A 23,111-nucleotide genomic window follows, 5' to 3' on the forward strand; every position below is an offset into this window, starting at 1 on the left:
GCCTGGCACATATTAGGAACTTAACTCTAACAAACAACACATAATTTAGATTGCGTAATTACATAACGTTAACAATGACAGTCATCTCGTGCATAATTTATACCTCACAATGGCTCTATGAGGTGTGGGTACTGTCATTAAACAGATGAGGAGACTGGGGTCTAGAGAATTCACTGACCCTTCACTGACCCGCCTGAGGTCTCCTAAGCTGGGAACTGGGGGAGCCAGCATTTGAAGCCAGGCAGGAGAGAAGAAGGTACCTGGCCTACCGCCCGCCTCTGCCCAGGGCGGCTCAACCACAGGAGGCCCACTTGGGAGGGTGAGCATTGAGAGGGAGGGGAGAGGAGGGAGAGGCTCCTGTGGGGGAAAATGAGAGCAAAAGATGGCTGGTGGCTGGGGGGGGGGGTGCGGTTGGTGGCTGGGTGGGGGTTACCTTGAATTTCTCTGCGAGGGCGGGAAGCATCCATTATTCAGGAAGCCCTCTGTGGGTACCTGCAGCTCCCACTGAGATCACAGGCTGGAGAGAGAGGTCTCTTGGCGTGGGGAGAAGAGGGACAGAGAAGGGTCAGCTTCCCCTTCCCTCGAGGTGGATATGGGGCCGTCTGGGGGACCCCTTAGGGAAGTGCCCTCTGAGGTTTGAATCCTGCCTCCACCACCTACCAGCTCTGAGCTTCTGAAGGCAACTCACTTCCCTTTCTGAGCCTATTTCCTCAGGGTTTAATGATGCTTTGCCTTGTGGGCTTTAAATGAGGTCATGATGCAAACGCCTGCCCCCAGTGCCTGCATCTGGAAGCTGTTTTATTTACCATCTAGGAGCCAAGTTTCCCCTCTCTGTGCAACCCATCCCTCCCCACCTGCCCCCAAGTCAGGAACATACCCAAGGAAGCAGGGATGTTTACTGAGATCACCTGCTCCAGAAGATCCTAAAACTCAATTCCATCTGTTTCTGGAAGCTGGAAGAGTTTCCTGACTTTCCTGAAACCACATCAGAGAGGAGAAGAGCAGCCTTAGGGGAGCCCCAGCCCACCCCAGATAAAGCGGTGCCCCTCAGCTGGCAAACTGTGCCCTCCCAGACCCACGCCTGCCTTCCTAGGTCCTGTCCCTGGGAGACAGGGGGATGACAGAGGCAGTTCCCAGGGAGCCAGAGCTACCACAGCAAGGAAGCAGAGGGGCTTCCAGAGGCCCCGGCAGAGCCAGCCCCCCAGCCTGCCACACACTGACCGCACCTTGGAGGCCCTGCAGAGAGGGGGCACTCACTCCACCCCGCTCTGTGCCCACCCACTGTCCCCCGCAACCTCCCTGCAGAAGGAGGTTGACCCTTGTCTCCCTGGTTGTCCTAAATGTCCCACAGGAAAGAGCATCACGATACACATGAGGACTCAGATCAGGGAGAGGAAGCAGCTTACCCAAGGCCACCCCCATTCTGCATCTTCCTCTTCTCTCTCAATCCCCGCAAAGCCCTAGGAGCAGAGATGGGGACGCATTATCCTTACTCAGTCTGACGGATGCAGAAACTAAGGTACACGGGAAGAAATGGTTTGCCCAAGACCTCGCTGCTAACAGACTTGAACCTGTGCCTCCTGGCTGCAGGTCCCAGGGAGATTTTAAGTGACAGCTCCTGGAAAGGCAGCGTCCTGGCCTCTTATCATGTAATGAGACGACAGGCCAGCAGCTGCACAGTGACTGGGACAAGCTCTGGCGTCAGAGCAGCCTTGGGTTCCCACTGTTCCATTTACTGTGTGATCTCGGGCAGTGATTTCACTGTCCTGTGCCTTGTTTTCCTCATCTGTGAAAGGGGCAGATGGGAGGATTACTCGAGGCCCTGCCCCTGCACTCTTCCTCCTTGAAAGCACCCAGTACCTTCAAGGAAAGGGAGGAAGCGGTTAGTTGACAGCCTTCTCCGGCGGGGTCGCAGGGTCATGCTTGTGATCCATCTAAGGTGTCCGTGAGACATATACATGCTCAGCGAGTGAGGAGACCTTTGCTCCGAGATCCCCTGCTGCTTTCATCCCTAACCTCGGACTTCCCAGGGTCCAGCAGCCCCAGGTGTGTGGTCTTAGCAGGGCCACCCAGCCTTCAGGTGTGGGTTCCACGAAGTTCCAGGCGGGGGCCATTGTGTGTCCATGAGCAGCACTGGCTGAGAGGGGAGGGAGGGGGCCAGATGGGATCCCTGCTCTCTTCATCTGCCCCCTTCGGACCCCAGCCATGCACCGTTTACCCTCCACAAACAGCAACAATGATTATGAGTCATTGACAAGTGGATAGAAATAGAGTGTTCTGTGTGTGTGTGGGGGGGGTCTTTGTGGCCCCTGACGGCATTATTGGTATCACCTGTAAATTTGACATCATGTGTGTGCCAGGTCTTGGCCACCAAGGCAGCTCTGCTAATATTCTTCTGGAGCCTACAGGTCTTGCAGAAGCTGCTTGACCATAGAAACAAAGCATATTACCTGTCAGACAGGCCTGGGTGATCTTCGGCAAGTTTCTTACCAACCTCGGTGTCCTCATCAGCTAAATGGGGCTATGAATAGCACCGACCCCCAGGGAGGGTTAACTGGGATTGCATGGCGAAGCTCCTAGTCCAGTGCCTGGCACATAGTAGGTGCTCCCCAACGGACAGAGGAGCCAGCCCTGCTGGCAGAGGGTGACCGAAGCCACTTCTGTCTTTCAGCGGCTCCAACAGGAGCTGGGGCTGGGCCGTGGCAGGGAGCAGCAGCATCCTGGCGGAGTTTGGATCCCTGCACTTGGAGTTCTTACACCTCACCCAGCTCTCTGGCAACCAGGTCTTCGCAGAAAAGGCAAGTCTTCTCCCCTGCTCCCTCTTCTCCACATGGAGAGCGAAGGGTGGGCACTCGGCCCGTGACAGGGAAATGGACCACGGGCCAGCTGGAGGGTGTGTGGGGTGCCCGACGGCCTCCAGCCCACTGCCAGCATAGCAGATAGTTGCCTAATCGTAACCGATGCCAGGCGCCAGGGAAGGTGAGTGCAGGGAGTCAGCAGCATTCTACAGAGGGCACGGCAGAGACATAGCTGCCAGCGAGAAGGTTTTCCCTGGTACATGTGCGCTCGCTGGCAACCACACATGTGTGAAATCTGGAGAAAGTGCAACAACGGAAATCCAGGCACCAGTTTGCGTTGGCAGGAATTGGCCACCCGGCACAAAAGTCTCCTTTCCAGAGACATTTAACTTCTTTGTGTGAGATCTGCCTGCCTTTCCCCTTCCAGATGCCCATCTAGCTCATGCTGTCAGCAGGCTGGCAAAGCAATTTCACTCCACAGCAGAGGCTCACGTCTGTTCCTTCTCATCGTTACCAGGCTGGCGAAGGCCACAGGGGGTTCAGAGTGCTAGCACCCAGGCCTTCGTCCATCCTGACACCTGCCCATCCCTGCCCCGCTGTGAAGCCCTCCAGAAGGAGCAGTTCCTCAATGTCACAGCCCTTGGCAGTCCTACTGTCTGGAAGTGTCTCCGTAGGTCTAACCCTCAACCCAAGGAAGAGAAGTGGACATACACCACCCTCAGATGGTGCTTGTCCCTTCCTGAGTCATGCCCCTATAGGGAGATGAAGCCCTGCCCTCCAGGAAGAAGGAGACCCCCACTCCCAAAGCCCTCTCTTCCCCCCAAATGTTAGTCTCTTGGAATGCCAAGGGAGCTGGGAGGTCACAGAGTCACATCTCTACCCAGTGGCTCTCAGTCTTTTGTCAGCCAACCAGCCCCAAAGCACCATCTAGCATGCTGGTGAAGAAGCAGATTTCTGAGTGTCACCCCAGGCCCAGGAGTCTGCATTTTAAATAAGCACCCATGTGCTTTTTGATGCCAGGTTTAGGACCACTGCTTGCTCAGTGTGGGAATCCACCCGAGCTTTCTTGAGAAGCTCAAAGAAGAGCTTTCAACCCCTTGATTGCTTCCTCTGCACTGGGGCTCACTACCAGCCTCAAACAGCCCCTCATGTTGTCAGACCTCCCTTCAGAAGCTTTTCCTTATATTGAGGGGACTCTGCCTCCCTGGGATACCCCACCTCAAGAGCTCCTGGAATAAATTCAATCCCACTTCCGATGGGTCTTCTCCTCCGGTCTTTTTTCCTGCCTCCAGGCCCTCCCTGCCTCCAGCCTCCCTATTTCCACTGCTCTTGAGCCAGACCCCTCTAGGAACACCACGGCCGGCTCAGAGCAGAGTGAGATGAGCAGCTTGTTCTAGTTCCTGCTAGTCTGGAGATACCACTGCCTGAGCACCTACGATGTGCTGGGTACCGTATAGTAGCTCTGGTTTTCCCACCAACCCTATGAGGTGTGTCTTCTGTCATCCCCATTCTACAGAGGAGGAAACTGAGACTCAGAGAGGTTAAATCACTTGTCCTGGGTCATCCAGCTGGTAAGTGATAAAGCTGAGACTCAAACCCAGGACTTTCTGGCTCTGAAACCCATGCTCTTCAAGACCAGATCAATTCAGCAGGCTTCCAGATTTTTCTCAAGTGTCCATCCACCTCATTGTCTCTCTGTGTCTCTTTACATTTACATTCTCCAGCTACTTTCATCCGCCAGTCATGCCTCCCACAGAGGCGATTATTGGCAGTCAACAAATTGGCCCAAATTCTAGAAGCGCCCGCACCCTCCGGGGGAGCTAATTTAGCCCGTTTCACTGCTCACCACCAGGACAGTCGAGAATAACTCAGGTACAAGCACATTCCTGTCCCCCATAATGGGCTCCGTTAACATAAATGGATATGAGATCTGATGTGGCAAAGCAAAGTGCCTTCCCCCGGAAAGAAAGGTCTGACAGCTAAAAAGGCTGCTTTCCCTGCTCCTTACCTGGTAGATAAATCTGCGAGCATGCTACAGCTCCATCCCCGAGGGCCCTTCTGTCCTGCAGAGTCTGTACTGGGAGGATTTCATGTACCGCCAGACAGCAGACCCTGATGGATCAAGCCTTCCTGAATCCCGCATGGTGCCCTTTGTAGCCCAAATGGTTGCAGATCCAGCCTCCTGATCCAGCGGGTGTGGCCTCTGCTACTCGTTTGCTGCGTGGTCCCTGCCCTGATCCATGTTGGAGCCGGGGCTGCTCCCTGTGGTCAGAGAGGCCTGACTCACGTCCTGGCTCTGCCACTTACAAATCCCATGACCATGGGCAAGTGACTGACGCTCTCTCTGAGATCCGGTTTTCTCGTCTGTTAGACTGAGATAATAATACCGTATAGGTTGTTATGAGGGTTGGAGGTAATGTATCTAATGGGTCTGGCTCACAGCAACTGAGAAACGTTGACAGCGTTGTAGCGTTGTAGCTGTTGTTACTAAAACCCCGAGATGCCTATTAGGGCACAGGGATGTTGAGGGGCGCAGGCCTCCCCTCTGGAACGGTTCCCACAGTATCTGATAACATAACATGTTACCAAGCTGAACCGTGTGAAATTGCCAATATAACCGTTTCTGACCTGTTAAACAGACAGTCCTGTCGAGCACTTACAAATGAGCTACTGTCACTTATACGAACGCCCTCCTAAAAAGACCCGTCCCCAAAATCCACACGCAATGAGGAAGGGGGGAGGTGGGGGAGGGAAAACTGGCAGGGCCCCGGGCAGAGCAGTCAGCGCAGAGGGGGAGGGCCAGGCCCCACTGTGGCCGCACCCCGCTCTGGAACACAGGGGCAGGACCGACTCACACCTCCGGGTTGGAGCCGGCTGCTAGTTACGCAGCTCTGCCTTCCTGCCTCGTCGGAATGGTTTCCTCTCTGGACCCGAACCAGCTGCCTCAGTGCTCAGTGGGCTGGGACTCGGCTGGCTTCTTGGAGAAAATGAAGACGTGCCCGGTGTCCATCTCTTGGCAGGTCAGGAACATCCGAAAGGTCCTTAGGGATATTGACAAGCCATTCGGCCTCTACCCCAACTTCCTCAGCCCGGTGAGCGGGAACTGGATGCAACGTGAGTACAGGGGCGCCGCTGCCCCTCCTCCAGCGGATTCCTGCCCAGCTTCCCCGCCTGGCTGGGCCGAGGCACCCGGCCGAGTGAGGAGCGATGCACTTATTGGAGCCACGTACCAGCAAGGCATTGGCTCGGAGCTCCTGGATACCACCCTCCTGCCACCCTCCTCCACCCTCGGGGCATCGTGGGGAGTGTTCATTTCTGTTGCCATTGCCATTGTGACGGATGTGATGGCTGCTGGCTAATGAGGCCCTGCCCTGTGCATCCCCCGCATGCTAGCTGTCTCCAGCCTCCATCTCTTACAGTGCCCACCGAAGCCTCCTTCATCCTCCCCCAAACTTGCAGGGGTGCTCCCGTTAGAAGTTTACTCCAAAAGCGGCTCTAAGAAAGGCCATGCATCCTCTCCCAGCCCCTTTCATCTGGTTCCCTACCTCCAAGTTTAATTTCTTAAAAAATGTGTAAGCAGGGCTTCCCTGGTGGCGCAGTGGTTGAGAGTCCGCCTGCTGATGCAGGGGATGCAGGTTCGTGCCCCGGTCCGGGAGGATCCCACATGCCACGGAGCGGCTGGGCCCGTGAGCCATGGCCGCTGGGCCTGTGCGTCTGGAGCCTGTACTCCGCAACAGGAGAGGCCACAGCAGTGAGAGGCCCGCATACAGAAAAAAAAAAAAAAAAAAAAAAAATTGTGTAAGCAGATCCTAACTGTACAGCAATATAAAAATCATGAGCTCATCACTGGTATCTTACACCTGTTAGAATTGGCCCTAGGATTTCCTGCTGTTTATGTTCAGAGGTTTTTTTTTTTCAGCCAGACAGTTGTGGGTCACCTGTGGAGCCTCATTCACAGCCCCCAGCTCCACCCACTGAAACAATGGGATTTGAAGGTCTCTCAGGCAGGGGAGTGTTAAAGTCTTCCAGCTCCCGGGCTTGCACCCCTATCGAGAAGCACCTCTCTGCCTTGCCCTTCTGTCCAAGGCCCTGGTCGTGTGATCACAGTCAGCACAAATTGGGGGCAACAGGTTCCATGGGCCCTGCCTCTAGGGGCTTCCCACGACTTGCCCAGAGCCCCTACCTCTACTGCCTCTACCCAAACAAGGACCCCTCTCCCTTTCCCTGCCTCCAGCCCCAATTGTTATGGCATTAGCAAGGGCTCAGCGACAAAGTAGACCTGAGTCTAATTACTGCATGCCTGCGGGGAATTCACTTCATCCCTTTGAGCTTTGGTTTCCTCTCCTGCAAAATGGGAGAAGAGCTGGAGATGTGTTCTTTGTGCACCGTGGAGGGGCATGGGAGCAATGGTCAGAAGCTGCAGGAAACAGACTTCAGTTCATCTTCCAAAGATGACATGGGTTGTCCCAAATGGTCATAAGCGCCCATCACCAAAAGTATGCAAGCAGGGCCTGGAGGGCCAGCTGGCCAGCCGGCAGGGATACTGTGAGGAAACTGCAGAGGCCTGTCCTTCCATCCCAGAGCCTCCATGATCCACATCCAGGAGACCCAGAAAATTCGACCCAGGAATTTTCCTTGGGGATGACCTCACTCCCAAGGAGCCTCCTGCAAAAACCACTTATAGAAATGCAAAGTATTTTTAACCAAAACACACTGCCAAGTTCAAAAGTGCCGGGAGAAAATGAAGGTTTGAATTACAGATTATGACCATGGGAAGAGACAGTTCAATAACCGTTACTGCCTTTAATTGCAAGGCCTGACTGTGTAAAGAGAGAAACTAAGCAGCTGCCCGCCTTAGCTGCTCCAGGACAATGCAGCAAAACCCATAAAAAGGAGAGGGGCGTGGCTTCCCAGCCTGAACAGCTACCTTGGCAAATTACAGGGGAGCCGCCCCCCTCTTCCCCTGCCCCGCTGAGAAGCATAATTTTCTTTTCAGGCTGCCCCTGGGGTCGCAAGGCTGGGCAGAGTCAGTCACATATGGAAAATTGTCTCATATTAATAAAACATGAATCCAAGGCCTGCCAAATTTCAGAGGGAAGGTTATAAAGAAAGCCCTGATCATGGGGTTCCTGCTTTCCTCCTCCCCTGGCTTTGGCACCTGGGGTCATCCCAGGTTTTCTGTGGTTTTCTTGGGTGTTTTGGTCCGTCTTTGTCTTTTTAGGTTTTTCTTCTTGTTTTTTGATGATTGTGTAATTTTCCAGCAAATGATAACATTCCCAACTTGCATAAGCTAAGTTCACATTATTTTCTCTCCTTGAATCCTCTGCGTAACCCATTGCAACCAGAGAAATTGCAGCTTAAAGAGACAAAGGGCTAATTAGGGCTGCATCCCAGTCCCAGACCTCTGCTCTTGCCTGCTCCCCACTCCTGCCTGAAGATGAGCTTCAGGGTAGCAGGGGAGGCTGAGACCCTCCTGCCGCTAGGACTTCACAGCCAGGATAGGTCCAGCAGGCTCCTGCTGGCACCAAGCACAGAAGAGACCAGTCCTAGCAGAGCCGCTGAGAGCTCGAAGAGCTGCCAGCCCTTTGGCTTGGCCCCTGGGGTGGCTTGTCTTCCTTGTCCACTGCCTGAATCCCACAGTTTCCTCAGTGGGAGGGAAGTGGCAAGTCCAGGTTCTCTCCCGTGGCTGTGGGAGTGTGAGCTGCCCGCCAGCTCCAGCCCGGCCACCTCCCCCAGCTTCATACCACTTTCCCGCCAGCGATTCCTAGGCGTATAGGGTGGCTGCCTCCTGCTGCCAAGTGTGATGGGAGCGTTGCTGACACGATCAGGAAGCAGCAGAGCCCACCTCTGCTCACGCACACCAACTCTCCCTTCTACATTTTACAGATCAGGAGACAGGCCCAGGGGCGTCTGGCTTGCCCTGAGCTAATGGTGGAGCCACGTCTCTAATTCCCACTCCTGCACTTCTCCCCACGTGCCCCTCGGTGCGGGGAAGACATCCCCCACCTGTGCACTGCAGCTGAGGCCCCGGGAGACTATACACATGTCCCCAAGAGGGTGTCCTATCTCAAACACCTGTGGAACTCCTGCTGACCTGGCTCCCCTCTCCCGCGCACACCTGCCAGGTGAAACCCTTGACCTTGTCCCCCCCACACACTCTGCAATCACATGGTGAAGTCCAGCCTCTTTGGCTTTGACGTTCAAGGCTCTTCTGAGCACAGCCCCCACATGCCTGCCTTTCTCTCATTCAGGACTTACTGGGCACCTGCAGTGTGCCACACAGGTATTGGGCATAGATGCGAGTCATACAGGGCTCCTCCCCACACAGCCCACAGCCTAGCGGGGCAGGTAGACCCACAGACAGGTACCGATGACACAGCGCTGGGAGCAGCCGAGGGCAAGGCTCGCACCTAGCGACGGTGGGACGGCTACACCAAGCACTTCCCGCAGGAGGGCGCCGGGCCAGAGGGTGCAGGTGCCTTATTCCCCTCACTCCTCACATCACCCTGCGGGGACCTCAGTGTTATGGGGACACGGAGGAAAGCCCTTCTGAGCTGAGGTGAAGCAGTGAAGGGGTGTCAGCCGCATGAGGTGGGGAAGGGTATTCCTGGCAGAGGGATCATCACAAGTGACACAGAGTGGGCAGGGGGCTAGCAGTGTTTGGGGTGGCAGAAGAACCGTGAGAGGAGGTAAGCCCAGGAGACGAGCGTGGAGGTGCCCGTGCCCCCAGCTGACTGCCGTGAGCGGGGGCCCCTTCTGTACAGGCTGACCTGGTCTGACTTCCGGCCTCCCCACCCCTGCCTTGCGCAGACCTCGCGCCCCGGCCGTGGACACGCCATCCACATGCCGGGCCTGGCACAGCCCCGCCCTCCCTCTGGGCTTGCCCAGCTGTGTCCTCCCCCTGGGAACAGGGGCAAGGGGGACGCTGTGCTGGTTCCGTCTTTTCAGGTAACAAAGTCCAGCTCACGCTGGCCGCCCCCACCCCCAACGCCTCCCGAAGCCTCAGGCTTTACCTGGTCTGTTCGCATTTTCACAAGTGCTCCTTCCTTTCCTGAAACCTTGCTGGGCCAGGGTTTGTTTACGGAGGGGGCTGGACGGGGCCCCTGTTTACTGTGGGAGCCTCCTGTCAGCCCCCTTTCCTGGCTCCCAGCTGTCTGACCCTCCGATTTTTTATCTGACCCTCCCTCTTCCCACTTGCCCTTTCTTTCTCTCTGCGTCTTTGTTTTCATTCTCTGGTTGACTGTGTAAATCTGCAGAAAGTGAGAGCTCTTCCAGCTCGGCGGCTTTGGCCAAGCTATTTAGGCTCACTCTCAGTTTTCCCATCTGGGAAATGGGGTTCGTAGTGCTTACCTTACAGGGTTCTTGGGAAGATTGTTATAAATGATACAGTAAAGCTCCCGGCCCACGGTAGACTCTCGATAAAGGGTGGCTGTTGCTGTATTCTCTATTTCTTTCTCTCTCCCTCCACCCACTTCCCCTCCCCTCTCTTTTTCTAACCCCTCTTTCTCCAGAGGAGCTGAAAACCCTCTTCCCATTCCCCCCTACCCCACCTTCATCCACCCCCTTCCCTTCTTCACTGTCTTGCTGCTTAACAGGGAACCGCAGTTTCCTCCTTGTTTTATCTATTAAACGCCTTTATGTTTCCCTGTTGTTAATTGTGAGTGAAGCATTGCCGTGTCTTGCTTCTGTAATTAAGTGCTCCTCTGTCAGCCATCCCTCTCCTGGGGTAGCCCTGGGTGCAGACCCCCGCCCGCTCAGCCGCACCTGGAGTTCCTGCTCCACCAGGGCGGACGGAGGGGTCCTCAAACCCGGTTTTCCTTCCCTCTGCTCCTTTGAACCCCATTTATCCCAATTTGCTAAATTTAAACTTGGCTTTCCCAGAACAGCTTTGTGCTCTGACCAACTAAATTAAGCCTCTCATTGCTCCTTTCCGTGGACTTTTATGAGCCTGCCCAGCATTAATTACCATGTTTGTCACCAGGTAATAAAAATCTCTGAACTCCCTGCCACCAGATGATCTTTTTCAAGAAATGCAACTCATTTACGGTTAATAACCAGAGGCCCTGCCCCGTCCTCCGCCTGCAAAAGCAACACGATGACATGATTTATAGCAGCCGAAGGAGCCCCTGCATTTCCATGAGGGACGATGGTGCTCAAGCTGGCCCTGGTTCCCCCGGTCGCAGGCCATGCCTTCCTCCCAGCCCCCATTCTGTTGGGGGCTCCGAGGCCGCGGATTAAATGCTCTCTCCCCACCGAGTCGCGGTGGCCTCGGCAGGTGGAGATAATGTTCCTGTCCTCTCTCCCCTCACAGACCATGTCTCGGTTGGAGGACTCGGGGACAGTTTTTACGAATATTTGATCAAATCCTGGCTGATGTCGGCCAAGACAGATATGGAGGCTAAAGATATGTACTACGAAGCCTTGGAGGTAAGACAGGCGCCTGATTCTTCATGGGTGGTCAGTCACTCGCCACCAGTTCCCACGCGGGTCCCTGAGAGCCGGAGGGCTTGCTCCCCACCCCACCCCTACAGTGAACTGGCCAGAGGGAGGACAAGACAGTCCCCTCCCCAGCCTGTTGCTTGACACTTCTCAAACACCTTGAAATTAGGGCCATGTGAGCATCCTCATTTCACAAATGCAAAACCCAAGCTCAAGGAGGTGAAGTCATTTGTCCGAGGTCTCACAGGAAGCAGCAGGCAGTCTGATTCAGAAACCACAGTGTCTGTGTTTCTGTTGATGTGTCAGAGCCCAGAACACAGCCAGACTAGGAGCCCCCAAGTGAGGCTGCCAAAGCAAGACCCTCGGCCATCTTCCTGTGGAACCAGAGGTGACATACTTAGCACATCCCGGCTGGGAGGGGCCTCCCTCAGTGGAGCATCCACTTCTCTTCCTTCTCTTTATGTGGATGGAAACCAAGGCCCAGAGAGGGGAAGGCACTTGCTCAAAGCCACACAGCGCAGAACTGGCAGAGCTGGAGCTAGAGCCAGGTCTCCAAAGCCAGCCTCCAGGTTCTTCCCACTGTCCCTCAGCTCTGCCGGTCTGTCCACAGGGCATGGAATGAACAGGGTTGCTAAGCTCAGATGGATCCCTCCAAAGAGGCGGAGACTGTAGGACAGAGGGGGAGTCGGTTAGCCTGGGCTCTTGGGAAGGGGGTTAAGGAATCCCAGCAGCCCCATCGACAGATACCTTTGAGCCCAACTAAAGAAAAGGCACTGGGCAGGCTCCGGGCCTCAGTTTCCTCATCAAGTACGTTGAGCAGGCTGGATCTATTCTGCTGCCACCGTGGTCTAAGCTAACTGGATTCCTTGCTCCACCCCTCCCCACTCTAAGTCAGTTCTTCCGCAGCAGCCAGAATAGCTGTAAACGCATGTCCCTCCGCTCAGGACTCCCTTAGTGCTCGGAATAAACCAGACTCCTCACCTTTGCCCACAGTCCCTGATCTGGGACTGCCGGTCACTCTGAGCTCTCTCCCCTTTGCCCTCTGAGCTCTCGTTCCCAACCTTCCTCAGATACACCAGACTCGTTCCCACCTCAGGGCTTTTGTACCTGCTGTTCCTTCTACCTGGAATATCATCCAGGTGGCTGGGTCCTGCTTATTGGTCAACTCAGATGCCCCTGAATTAGCCTTCCCCAGCTTCTCTTTCTCTCACATACCTGAGGCTTATTATTATTAGTCATCTTCACCTTTATCAGCATCTAAAATGATCACATGTGTGTATTTGTTTACTTGTTTATTGTCTATCTTCCTGAGCTGTCTAGAGCAAGGATCTTGTCTACTCATTCACTGTATACTTCACTCCCAAAACAGTGCTTGGTACCTGGGAGGCATACAGTCACTATTTTGTGAACAAATAAATGGATGAGGGGAAGGCAGGAAGGAAGGGAGGGAGGGAGGGAGGGAGGGAGGGAGGGAGAAGGGAAGGAAAGATGAGTGGGTGGGTGAACAGATGGATGATTGGATGGATGGGTGGGTGGGTGGAAGGATGGATGGGTAGGTGGATGTGGGTGGATAGGTGGGTAGATATGGGTAGATGGATGGGTGTGGGCAGCAGACTGGATGATGGAGGAATGATATCTAGCTACACTCTGATCACATGAATCCGGCCAGGAATGGTAGTCCTTAAAGGAAGCACATTGGAACAAGCCTCCAGAGCCATGGATCCTTTAAACTGTGGGCTCAGTGATGAGTTTTCCCTGCCCAGCTCCCTGGCACCAAGACCTGAGTCATGAAGCAGGTCCCAGGATTCCAGTCCCAGCTCAGTCTGGCTCAGCCCCGTCCACTCCAGGCTTCTGAGCTGAGCTTCCGCTGCAGCCTGCAGCTCCTGTCAGGGATTAGCGGTCAGGTTCAGCGATGGCCATGTGTGCTGCCTGGAGAGGCCCTTTCTGCCCTTTCTGCCTTCCTTGCAGAGTAAACATAAAGTTCACAAGCAGCCCAGTTCCCAGCCCTCAGGGAACACTGTAGTTGAGGGTTCAAGGGAAGAAATGGCCATAAATTATTTAAGCAAACGGGGAGTTTTGTAGAAGTACTCGATTGAACAGGCTAGAACTCAGCTTTGCTCCCACGTTTGATCTCCCCAGTGAAGAGCCTGAAGTGTCTCTGACCCTGGGTAAAGGCTGGACCTCTGGCGAGTTTGGGGCTTTGAAGAATGTTCTGGTGGTTGTCCGCCTTGTTGGCATGTTAAAAATCACCTGGGGAGCTGTAAAACCCCAATGCCCAGGCTGCACCCCAACAAGGTGACAGCAGAACCTCTGGGCTGGGGCCCAGGCAATAGCCTTGAAAGCTGCCCTGGGGGCTCCAGTATGTGGGTTAGACCAGTGTCCAGCTAGGGTGGGTGTGAGGGCTTCAGACAGATCAGCTGGACACATCCCGGGGTCACAGAGGAGGGGCAGCAAGAAGAACAGGGAGCTTCTGTCCCTGTGGCCTCCTCCAGGCAGGTGCGCTGGGTGCCTGGCCTTATTTAGCCCCTTCTTGCAGATGATGAAACTGAGGCTCAGAAAGGCCCAAGGTCACCCAGCAACATGGCAGAGCCAGGACACAAACACGGGTCTTGCTGACTCCGGATCCAGGGCTCCTGCCTCTACTCACCAGCTGCCGAATTGCAGGGGAGCCTGGCTGGCCTGAAGGCCCTCTCAGAAGTGCGCAGATGGGGTGCCCTCCAGGAGGCAGAGGAAGGAACCGTCAGTGCCAGGCGCTAAGCCAGCATCTTTGAGTAGCTTCATAACCATCCCAGGAATTATCATTCCCATTTTACAGTTGAGGAAAGGGAGTCTTCAGCAAAGGGAAGTAACTTGCCCAAAGTCACCCAACTCTCAAATTGAAGAACTGGGATTCAAACTCAGCTCTCTACTATGTCTCTTGCTATGATTTTAGCCTTTTTACCAGTCGGTGGCCCGACTGTGCTATCTTGTGTTTTGCTGAGGGTTTTAGAAAGCCTTGGGGTTTTTATTTTTTACCTTTGCATTTGCTTGTCTAAATTATATCCTCAAAGAGAGACTGGCCTATCATTTCCTCTTTACCACAACTACTTAGCTTGGGGTTAACCCCAAATAGAAATAACCAGTGGGAGACAGTCTTGAACGTACAGATTTCCAGCTACAGTGTGAAGCTTCCTGGGATCTCCCCGGATGTCTGTGTCCTCTCCCCAGTGCTGGCAGTGATAACTGAACCAGGTTTCTGTGCCCGGGACTAGCCCTGCCACCCCTCCCGCACCAGCACCCTTAGCGACGCAGAGCAGCTACTGTGGACCCAGCTCTGCCCAGGAGCCAGGGCCCGGCCCGGACGCGGCAGCCCTCCAGGCTGCCTCGGTGCTTCTCCCCACAGGGAGCAGGTGCCCTGGCGCGCCAGTCGCTTCATCAGAGCTTCCCCATCTGCTGCTCAGTGAGGGTCCTGCAGGCAGCCCACCGGCCTGGGCCTTACAGCAGAGGGCAAAGGACAAGACAGATCGAGGGACGAATGTTGTTTGAGCACCTCCCACCTGCCAGGCACTGGCTGGAGGATGGTAGTGGTGGCTTCTGCCGTCACCTGGCACTCAGAGTCCTGGCAGAAAGGCAGACGTTCCACAGAAATGTATACAAATAGGCGCACACACGTGGGAATAGCACCTCATAGAAAGATAACAGGGTAGTAGCGTAATGGGGCCACAGTGGTTTAGACTCTGGGGTATTTTCACCAAGGAAGAGGCATCCTGGAGGGGCCCAAACGCAGAGCTAGAGGTAGTAGAGCTGGAATGGGAGCTTGGGGGAGAAGCAGTGGTTGCCGCAAAGCACCTGAGGCAGGAAGAAAAGGTCTTCGTGGAGGTCACCAGCGCAGAGACCTTCTCTGGCCTCACTCCGCAAAGTAGGACCTCCTCCCCGAGCCTTTTTCTGCCTCGTCCCCTTAATTTGTTTCATTCAGAATGTTGATCACAAATTGGGATTCTCGGGTGTATTTGCTTTTGTTGGGATGTCTCTGTGCCCATGGGTGAGCTCCCTGAGTCCAGGTCCAGATCCATCTCCAGGGCTGTATTCCCTGCACGGAGCACAGCGCTGGCACCGAGAGGCGCTCAGGAAATGTTCCCTGGGGAAGGGGGCACAGGAATGAAATGAGGCCTGCAGCGTGACTGGAGCGGGGACGGCGGGGGGGCAGGCTGGAGAGGAATCATAATAGCCAGCACTTACTGAGGCCTCTCTGTGCGAAGAAATATATGCTAAGCTCTGCAGACGCAGCCCATTGAATCCTCACAACCCTGTGAAGTGGTTCATGCTCTCATCCCCATATTATACATGAGGAAATTGAGGCACAGAGAGAATATAGAACCTGCGCAATGTCACACAGCTCGGAACTGGTGGAGGTGGGGTTTGAAACAGAGTCTACACCCGGGAGCCGTGTCCGTGGCATCAGGTTAAACCTCAGGGTGTACATCAGGGAGTCTCAGAGGCCCTGCTGGACTTTCGTCTGAGGGCACTTGGAAACCATGAGAGAGCATTAAACAGGCCCAAGACGCAGTCAGGTCCACTACATACAGAGTGCACCCCACCGCCCGCCCACCCCAGAGAATAGACAGGAGGGCAAGAGTGGAGGCAGAGGCCTGGCCAGGGCCCCAGAGGCTCCGCCCTGGATTAGGACCCATCGAGTCCAGCCTTGCAGCTGTGTGGGTGGCTGCCGCCATCGCCTCAGTCTCCAGGGCTCCCAAGGGGCTAAAGGCAGGCAGTCAGGGGCACGATGGCCTGACACCTACACCCCCCAACACCCTGGGAGTCTTTCCCAACAGCACCACCTATTGGGGGACCAGGGGAGGGCTCTGAAAGCCCCTTGCCACCAAAAGGAACAGCCACTGGGTAATGGAAGGAGCCGGGCTTGGGCATCTGGGGGTCCTTGTCCTGATCATGGTGTGGTGGGTGACCTGGGACACGTCACTCAACCCCTGTGTCTAGAGAGGGCACTACAGCCCATGTGCCTGGCTTTTTGTGAGCATTAAATGTGGAAGCCTGTGATGAGGGCCTGTAGAGGGCAGCTGTTATTTTCTGTGGTCCTTTTTGAGAGTCTGATCAAATATTACTGACCCTCTTCCCATGAAAATGCCCTAAAGTGTCACATACAAGTTTAGGGGCATTCTGGACCCCTTCCAGCCCATCCACAGGCCAACTGGGCTTCAGGTTAAGATTCCCTAACAGAGGATATAATGGAGATTGATAATAATTTTTAAAGGTATTTTTTCCAAAAATTTTTGAATGTAGAAGTTTTTAAAAAGTCTGTATAAGAGACTGGCCCTGGGGAGCTGCCTTGTGTCCAAGCCCCCCAGCAAGCACCAGGCCTCAGCTGAGTGAGTGGCAGAACCTCCCACCAGCCCCATCAGGGACCGCCCCCAGCCAAGGTCAGCAGGCCTCCTTTGTCTGGGATGGAGGGCTCGACAGAGCTGCACTTGCTGCCGTCTCCAAAATGTTCATTTTCCGTCCTCTCCCTTCCCTTCCCTGTACCCTCCCATGCCCTTCCTCCCTGCCCAATTCCCACCTTGCTCCCAGGCAATAGAGACCCACTTGCTGAATGTCTCTCCCGGGGGGCTGACCTACATTGCTGAGTGGCGAGGGGGGATTCTGGACCACAAGATGGGGCACCTGGCCTGTTTCTCCGGGGGCATGATCGCCCTCGGCGCTGAGGATGCCAAGGAAGAAAAGAGGGCCCACTACCGAGAGCTCGCAGCCCAGATCACCAAGACGTGCCACGAATCGTACGCCCGCTCAGGTAACCCTGCAAGGGGAAGGGGCAGCAGGAAAGACTGAGGCTAGACACCAGGAAGAAATGGAAAGACCAGGAGAGGGGCAGTGAGTGAAGGGAACACGTGGACTTAGGGAAGCCTCACCTTGGAGGTTACCCGGAATTTGAATGAGGGGTGTGCTATCCACACACAGAGATTGTGCCCTGAGTTAAAGGGAACACGGTGCTGTGTTAGCACTTTGTGTGTGCCGGGTGTCCTTCAGCACTTGACATACATCATCGCTGACCCTCACAACACAGATGAGGAAACTGAGGCTCAGAGATGACCCGGCCAAGTTCCCCTGTGAGGGGCTCAGAGCAGAGGGTCCTCCAGCCCCTGAGGCAGAAACATTGGCTTCCTGAGCCTTTAGCAAATTCCTTCTCCCTGAGCCCCTACCCCTAAACGTATCTCTGCCTTTCCTCCCTGGAGTGCTCCCATTCAGAGGGTCTCACCACCTCCTGGCACCACCCCATAATCACCCTCTGATCCAAGACCCCCGGAAAGCTTGAGAGCTTCTGCACCATCCCCGCCAGCACTCACCGCAGAACTGTCAACACTAGACTCAGAAGCCACATGAGAGAATGTGAACCCAACTCCTCATTTTACACGCAGGGAAACTGAGTCAGCCCAGAGCGGGGACCTGGCTTAGCCAAAGCCACACCATGTATGAGTAGCTAAGCCGGGGCTAGAACCCAGGTCTCCTGATGCCCAGCCCCATCTTGTGTGCTACCTTTCTAAACAACACCCCTCAGAAAAAGCCCCAGGCCCCCCGTGACCCCAGAAGGGGCCCACTGCTCTGAGTTGTAAGCCCAGCCTTGGTTGGAGGAGAGGACCTAAGATCTGCAGTAAAAGATCCTGGCTCAAATGCCACTCTGCCGCTCAGCAGCTGGTGGCCTCTGTTTTCTCATCTGTTCAATGGGAACAATAACACAGGTCTCCTGGGCCCCACAGGAAGTACTTGGCCCGCGCCTTCAGCCAGCAGCATGGGAGGCGTTCGTTAGCAGTCCACCGAAAACGTGTCTGTGAGCGCGCCGGTGGAATCCACAGCTCCTGGAGCTGTTTTCAGGAAGCCAGCCATTCGCAGTGGGTCCTTAAAACTGGTCTTCAATTCCCTTCAAAGAGCTACCTCTGCCAGCACCATAAACAAATAGGAAATCTCAGGAATAATAAAAAGCTTGCTATTTGTCGGGGACAATCAGCCCAGACCATAAAAGACAGTCCGCTTAGTAGAGCATGTGGTTACAACCAGCCCGGCTGGTCCATGGATGGCTACAGCAGTCGCTCTTGCCCTCACCCCGTTAGCAGCTTGGTGGAACGGCTGTGTTCTGATGGCCAAGAGAAGCTGTGCCATCTGAGAGGATCAGAGGAGCCAGGATCTGCCTAATTCCTTCCTCTTCCATGAAGCCCTCCGTGAATGAGCAGGATGTCCTGCAAAGCTCCAATATGTCTCTGAGAAAAAGCAGCCCAGGGCCTCTTGGGGTCCTGAGCCCTAATGGGAGGTGGGGGCCCACATTAGGACCAGAGCTGGGCCCTCTGCTGACAGACAGGATATGCAGGCATTAAAGGGAGGATGATCTGACCCACATACCATAAATTTTGGACCTAGAGAGTCAGACCCAGGGGAGAAAGAGAGAGAGGACAGCCTGGGGAAAGGGCATCAGACAGATCCAGGGTCACATCCCAGCTCGGCCACAACTTGCTGTGTTACCTTGGACAAATTACATAGCCTCTCTGATCCTCAGTTTCCACATGCGCGAGTGGCAGATAATAGTATCTGCCTTACCAAAACAACATTTTTTTTAAGGATTGAAATAAGTGTATGTAAAGCACCCAGCACAGCCCTTGAACTCATAAATGGTGACTGCAGTGGTGGTTATAATGGTGGTCATCGAGAAAACAGGAACAGCAACAAACTGACCAAAACCAAACAATGACAACAAAACCCAGACCTCATCAGACTTTCTTTATTCAGCTCCCTCTGCCTGAATATGTGCCTGCTGGGCGAATCTTCCCTCATCTCCACCTCAGCAGTGTCCCAAACTGTCAGCTCTGGAAGGCTGGCTCTGGGAAGTGTCAAAAGCAGTTCCCAGAGAAAGGGGGTCTGTGGAGAAGCATCATTGCATATTAGCAAATTAAAGGGTCTGGTAAGTCCTGTAGACAGGAGGCTTTCACTTTGTTTAACCCGCTGTTCCCCGAATGTGCTTAAACCTACAACCCTTTCTTGGCCGAGCACTGGTTAACATCCTGCAGGGCTAATGTCTCAAAATACACAGTTGGGGAGCACCACCCAAACTTTTGTCTCCCCGGACTGCTGGGAAGTTCATTTGGATTCTCAGGGTCTAAACTGCAAATGTTTCGAGGCCTAAGGGCGTTGCTTTGGCCAGCCCATGCCAGCCCATCACCAGCCGGCCCCGGCCAGGGCTACCACGCCACTTCCGTCTCTCCTGGGGCACTGGGATCCTGAAGAGCAGGAGGTGGGAAGTCTGACCCAGGCACCCTGGTTGGTCATTCCTGCAGATACCAAACTGGGGCCCGAAGCCTTCTGGTTTAACTCAGGCAGAGAAGCTGTGGCCACACAGACGAGCGAGAGCTACTACATCCTGCGGCCCGAGGTGGTGGAGAGTTACATGTACCTGTGGCGGCAGACCCACGACCCCATCTACAGGGAGTGGGGCTGGGAGGTGGTGATGGTGAGTGGCGGGGCGCAGGGGGAGGGTGGAGAACTGGTGGCAGGTGCCCTTGAGAATTCACAGTCAGGGTCCAAACCCAAGAGGAAGGGCAAGCCAGGCTGGCATCTGGCTAAAGTTGAGAGTGCAAAGGGTCGGGGTCTGGTTGCAGAGCCCAGAGTCCCCAGCTGGCCAGGAACTTGTGAAGAGTGTTCTGAGTGCCCAATAATGTCAGCAAACGGAGAGGGGCGAACGCAGGGCAGCAGTCAGAGGTGGCCCAGCACACGCGTGGTCACTGCCCTCTGATGCTGAAGCCTGGACAGGTGACTTTAGATTTCTACTCTCAAACAGGAGCGGGCAGCCAGCTCACCTCCCTCCTCTGCCCGAAGCTAGCCCAGCCCTGGGCAGCCCCCTCTCTGGGCTCTGCTTCCCCAATCCCCTTCCTTCTTTGGGGCAGGTATCAAAGGCAGGGGTGGGGATTCCAGAAGGTTCTTGGATGGATGCCAAGCTTTCTCTGCTGTTCTCCCCCAGGCCCACTGCTCTCGGAGGCACAGACTTGGTGGGGAGAGCCACACTCCCAGAGCACATGCTCAGCTGGGGCGTAGGCCCTGCTCAGGCTCCCTGACATGCTTCATTGGCCAGAGTGCCCCTGCTTTCCTGAAGACCCTGGTTCTTGACCTTTGAAAGCCAAGTGTTTTGTGCTCCTGGGCCCCACCCACAGACCCTCAGTGGGTAAAACTTGCATTTCTGTACAAAAGGCAGGCACAGCCTCTGGCCCAGGGACTACATCTCTACAGGGAATCCCTGGGGTGTGCCAAGTCCAGTCCCCAAATCCCAGCCCGAAAACACCACCAGCCCCTTCCCTGGCCTCTGTCCACCACTGTGGGTGAGTCTGTCAGGTCAGTCTAGTTCCCCGAGAGGCAGAGAAGCTTCCTCTAAGTTCACAGCAGGTGAAGCGCTCAGGCCGGGCAGGGACGAAGTTCTCCGCGTGGGCCCAGGCAGCGTGCCCCCACCAATGCTGGGGTCCCCAACCAAGGGGTGGGAGGGCCTGCCTGTTCGAGAGCTGGGCAGGCGTGAGTCTTGGGGGGGGCTCTCCTCTCCCCACACCAAGGCTGCCTTCCTTTCCTTCAGGCCTTGGAGAAATACTGTCGGACGGAAGCCGGGTTCTCTGGGATCCAAGACGTATACAGTAAGGTTCCCAACCACGACAACAAGCAGCAGACTTTCTTTCTAGCGGAGACACTAAAGTGAGTTGGGGGCTCGGCCAGTGTTCTTCCCAGAGGGCAACTCGGGCTTTTCTTAGGGAAGGGGGAGGGGGCAGAGAGGAGGGGCGGGGGCAGCAGTCCCTTCCTTCACCATCAGTCAAGTTCTGCCGTCCCAGGAGGGGGGCCCGAGAGGGATGGAGGCTTGGGATCCAGGGGCGGGCCTTGGGCCAGGCTAGTTTCTCCACGCAGAGTGAGGCTGGGCTGGACTCCACCCCCCTAAGCATTAGCTATGTGAGAAGTTAACTTCTTTAACCTGTCTCCTCAAGTGACGTAAGTTCTCTGAAACTGTGCCCTTCTGTAAAATGGGCAGAATAATAACCATGATGGTGTCAGTCCTGGTCACTGCTGCAGTTCTGCTGCTGTGCTGTTCCCCTCCTTTCTTGGGGCTAAAGTTGGCCTCCTCGTTTCCTCGCTGTTCCCTAAAGCAGTCCCCTTGTGCTTTAGCTGTTTAGGACGGATTGGATGGTCTGTTCCTTCCATTAAAAACCCCCATGGCGGGCCTCCCTGGTGGCGCAAGTGGTTGAGAGTCCGCCTGCCGATGCAGGGGATACGGGTTCGTGCCCCGGTCTGGGAGGATCCCATATGCCGCGGAGCGGCTGGGCCCGTGAGCCATGGCCGCTGAGCCTGCGCGTCCGGAGCCTGCGCGTCCGGAGCCTGTGCTCCGCAACGGGGGAGGCCACAGCAGTGAGAGGCCCGCATACCGCAAAAAAAAAAAAAAAAAAAAAAAAAAAAAAACCCCATGGCTTGGAAACCTGCAGTTCTGGAGTCACGACTGCCTGTGCGTTTTAGCGCCCGGACATCTACTTGAGTGTCGAGTCTCCTGGTACATAAGGAAGCAGGCTGAGTCCTGGGGTAGCCCTCAGGCCTCCCTGCAAAAAAAAAGAGAATCTAGGCCACACGGGGTCCTAAGAGGGCCAGGTGGGGAAAGCAGCTGCGGGAAGCTGGTTGCGGGGGGAGGTACACGGCGGGGGCTGGACCAGAGCCAGGATGAACCGGCTCTGCCTGACCTAAAGCTCAGGGCTCCCCTCCGCGTCCACAGCTCCTTCCCGGGGACGAGCCCTCCGGGCAGATTTGGGGTCTCCGACCTCCCTGCGCCCTTGGGCACAGGCCTGTCTCAGAGGCCCCTGAGATTCCTTCCCAGTGGGTGCCCCCTTCCCCAGAGCGCTGACAGGCTGTGTCTTGTTCCCCTCCCTGCCGGGGCACAGGTATCTCTATCTTCTGTTCTCTGAAGATGACATGCTCTCCCTGGAAGACTGGGTGTTCAACACGGAGGCCCACCCGCTCCCCGTGAACCACTCAGACAGCTCCAGCGGGGGCGGGGCCTGACTCCCACCCGTCGCCCTGCGGCTCCGGGACCACCTCTACGGGATCTGGGGCTGTGCTCAAACGGATTGGAGATGTGGGCCCCTGCCTGGCGGACCCGGCAGATGTGTTGGACGAGCAACTTCTTTTCCTCTGTGAGGAGACAGGACTCGGAGACACAGCGATGTCACACCAGGCCCAGACGTTCCTTTCCACGGAGAATGTCTGTGAAACCTGCTCACTTGCCATTTCAGGGCCAAAGCACCGGAGGTTTGCATTGCAGCCTCGTGTATTTGATTCACTTCCTTTCGTTTTGGAGGTTTTTTGGTTTTTGCTTGATTTTGCCTTTTCTCTACAGTTGTGTTTTCTCACAGATTTTAAGTATAGTTTTCAAAATCATGTGCTTTCAAAAATGGTGTCCTCCCAATAAAATAAACCTTAAAGTGTTTGCACACACACACACAAAATCTTGACCCCATTTTCTATATTTTGAATTCCTTTTGCCCAACGTTTACTATATGTTCAATTATGTGTCATTTACCTTATAATTTGAGGAGGGGTTCCCCTTTGATTTGGGCCTAAGTGTTACGAATCACTAGTGCTGTTTTCAGTATTGTAATGGAAAAATCTGTAAAGTTACAATAAAGGAGTTTATTGAATAAGAAATACAATTGGGTTCATCGCACATCAGTGACTCCTGGGGAGACCATTGCAATGCTATCATCAGAAAGAATAACCAACCAGCAGTTGATTTAAGGTATAAAGATGCCAACTTCTATTACCTTCCCTTGAATTGGTCCTAATATATTCAGGAAAGGTGAGGGCAACCCTTTAAATGAAGTTGGA

At 54.9% G+C, this 23,111-nt stretch overlaps 1 protein-coding gene across 2 annotated transcripts in view; it reads left to right on the plus strand.

Annotated features, from left to right (window-relative positions):
- The window catches only part of MAN1C1 (mannosidase alpha class 1C member 1), a 135,578-nt gene extending 112,676 nt beyond the window's left edge, over positions 1–22,902 (plus strand). Inside the window, exons 6-12 of one of the 2 annotated variants that reach the window (XM_060089183.1) lie at positions 2,672–2,798; positions 5,819–5,912; positions 11,110–11,225; positions 16,800–17,019; positions 19,550–19,722; positions 20,830–20,945; positions 22,169–22,899. In XM_060089183.1, the coding sequence (XP_059945166.1) occupies positions 2,672–2,798; positions 5,819–5,912; positions 11,110–11,225; positions 16,800–17,019; positions 19,550–19,722; positions 20,830–20,945; positions 22,169–22,289 (967 nt within the window). In that variant the 3' untranslated portion in view covers positions 22,290–22,899. Of the gene's footprint in view, positions 1–2,671; positions 2,799–5,818; positions 5,913–11,109; positions 11,226–16,799; positions 17,020–19,549; positions 19,723–20,829; positions 20,946–22,168 lie in introns of both variants that reach the window. The other variant, XM_060089184.1, reaches the window with a different exon arrangement.
- Positions 22,903–23,111: the final 209 nt, after the last annotated feature.

This window comes from Mesoplodon densirostris, chromosome 2 (genome assembly GCF_025265405.1).
Source record: "Mesoplodon densirostris isolate mMesDen1 chromosome 2, mMesDen1 primary haplotype, whole genome shotgun sequence".
NCBI lineage: Eukaryota > Metazoa > Chordata > Mammalia > Artiodactyla > Ziphiidae > Mesoplodon > Mesoplodon densirostris.